Source organism: Amphimedon queenslandica, unplaced genomic scaffold (assembly GCF_000090795.2).
Source record: "Amphimedon queenslandica unplaced genomic scaffold, v1.1 AMPQUscaffold_1653_Cont26339, whole genome shotgun sequence".
In the NCBI taxonomy this organism is placed as follows: domain Eukaryota; kingdom Metazoa; phylum Porifera; class Demospongiae; order Haplosclerida; family Niphatidae; genus Amphimedon; species Amphimedon queenslandica.
In genome coordinates this window covers 1-1,197 of record NW_003558006.1, presented here as the reverse complement: position 1 = coordinate 1,197, position 1,197 = coordinate 1, and the positions used below count along the sequence as shown (strand labels likewise).

The following is a 1,197-nucleotide window of genomic DNA, read 5'->3' as shown; positions in this document are numbered from 1 at the left end:
TCTTTGGTTCAGGTGAAAATGGCTTTGGTGCACAACCTTTTTCAATGATTTCATTCCCGTGTTCATCTTTTGGTCTTCGGTAATTCTGCACATGATCAACACGTATTGATCTTCCACAAACCTAAAATGAAAATATGAAAGAAACAGCAATAGCTTAGTATAAGCTGCTATTGTAATAGAATATAATAATCTGATGCATGTATTATATGAAATTAAAATTAAGTATTTCTTTAAACTGTTTTAATTTCAATACCTTAATGCCATTGAAGTTATCAACTGCCAGTATGGTACTTCGCTGATCCTCATATCCGATGAAACAAAAACCTTTCGACTTTCCAGTTTTCTTGTCCCTCACTAGATTAATGTTTACAATCTCTCCATACCTGTAACATCAGTACAACATTGAAATAAGCAGTAAAATTATATTATTACTAATTTTCATATGCAGTGCATGTTTTCAAACAGTGATGATTACTAGTACATATTTCATCCAATTTGAACGCCACACAGCCCTTATGGAATAATTGACAGTATGTGGTAGTTAATTAGTGATGATTAGTATGACATAGGCCAGAAACATGCTCCATGCTCAGGAAATTAATAATAATATGTAAACTTTAAAGTGTACACTAGACGCCAGTGTTATTACTTACTGAGAAAACACAGACAAAACATCACCTTCAGTCAGATCATAGTCCAACCCACCTAATTAATAACAAGTCAATTAAGAATCATGTGACATATTGTAAAATACCTATGAATATATAAGCACTGGTTGCGTATTGCTGATGCCATGAAGCCCCGCCTTCAATACCTAGCTCTAACTCCCTCAGGGTAATGTCTCGGACTGATTTCATGTTACTAGAAATGAATTATTATTATTAATGCTTGATTAGTTTTTAACCTCTTCCCATTTAATTAAACAAACTTAATAAGGTACAGTACATACTTCATGATGAGCAGAACTGTGAACTGAGAGCTTCTGAAGAGAAAACCTAAAAATCAAACAAATAAATTAAGTGTGCAAAGGGTTAAACTTAAGCAGTTTATTTAACTACTAGATCTCATTTCAAAATGGCAGGAGGTAGTGGTAAGTCAGTTAGAGATCGGTTAAGTCAATGGGAGTCATCACTGGCTCCACTGGACGAAACATCAAGAGAAGAATTCATGAAACTAAGTACAACAGCGGAAATAGAC

The 1,197-nt window shown here is 34.0% G+C and overlaps 1 protein-coding gene across 1 annotated transcript; it reads right to left on the bottom strand.

Moving 5' to 3' along the window:
* Positions 1 to 36: 36 nt before the first annotated feature.
* Positions 37 to 857, bottom strand: LOC100632474 (RNA-binding motif protein, X-linked 2-like; the record flags this gene model as incomplete). The annotated part of the gene is made up of 4 exons (XM_003392061.1): positions 755 to 857; positions 654 to 705; positions 254 to 383; positions 37 to 121 (listed from the first exon to the last, which is right to left on the bottom strand). Coding segments are annotated over exons 1-4 (370 nt in total), but the record flags the coding sequence as incomplete, so codon positions are not given.
* Between the last annotated feature and the right edge of the window lie 340 nt (positions 858 to 1,197).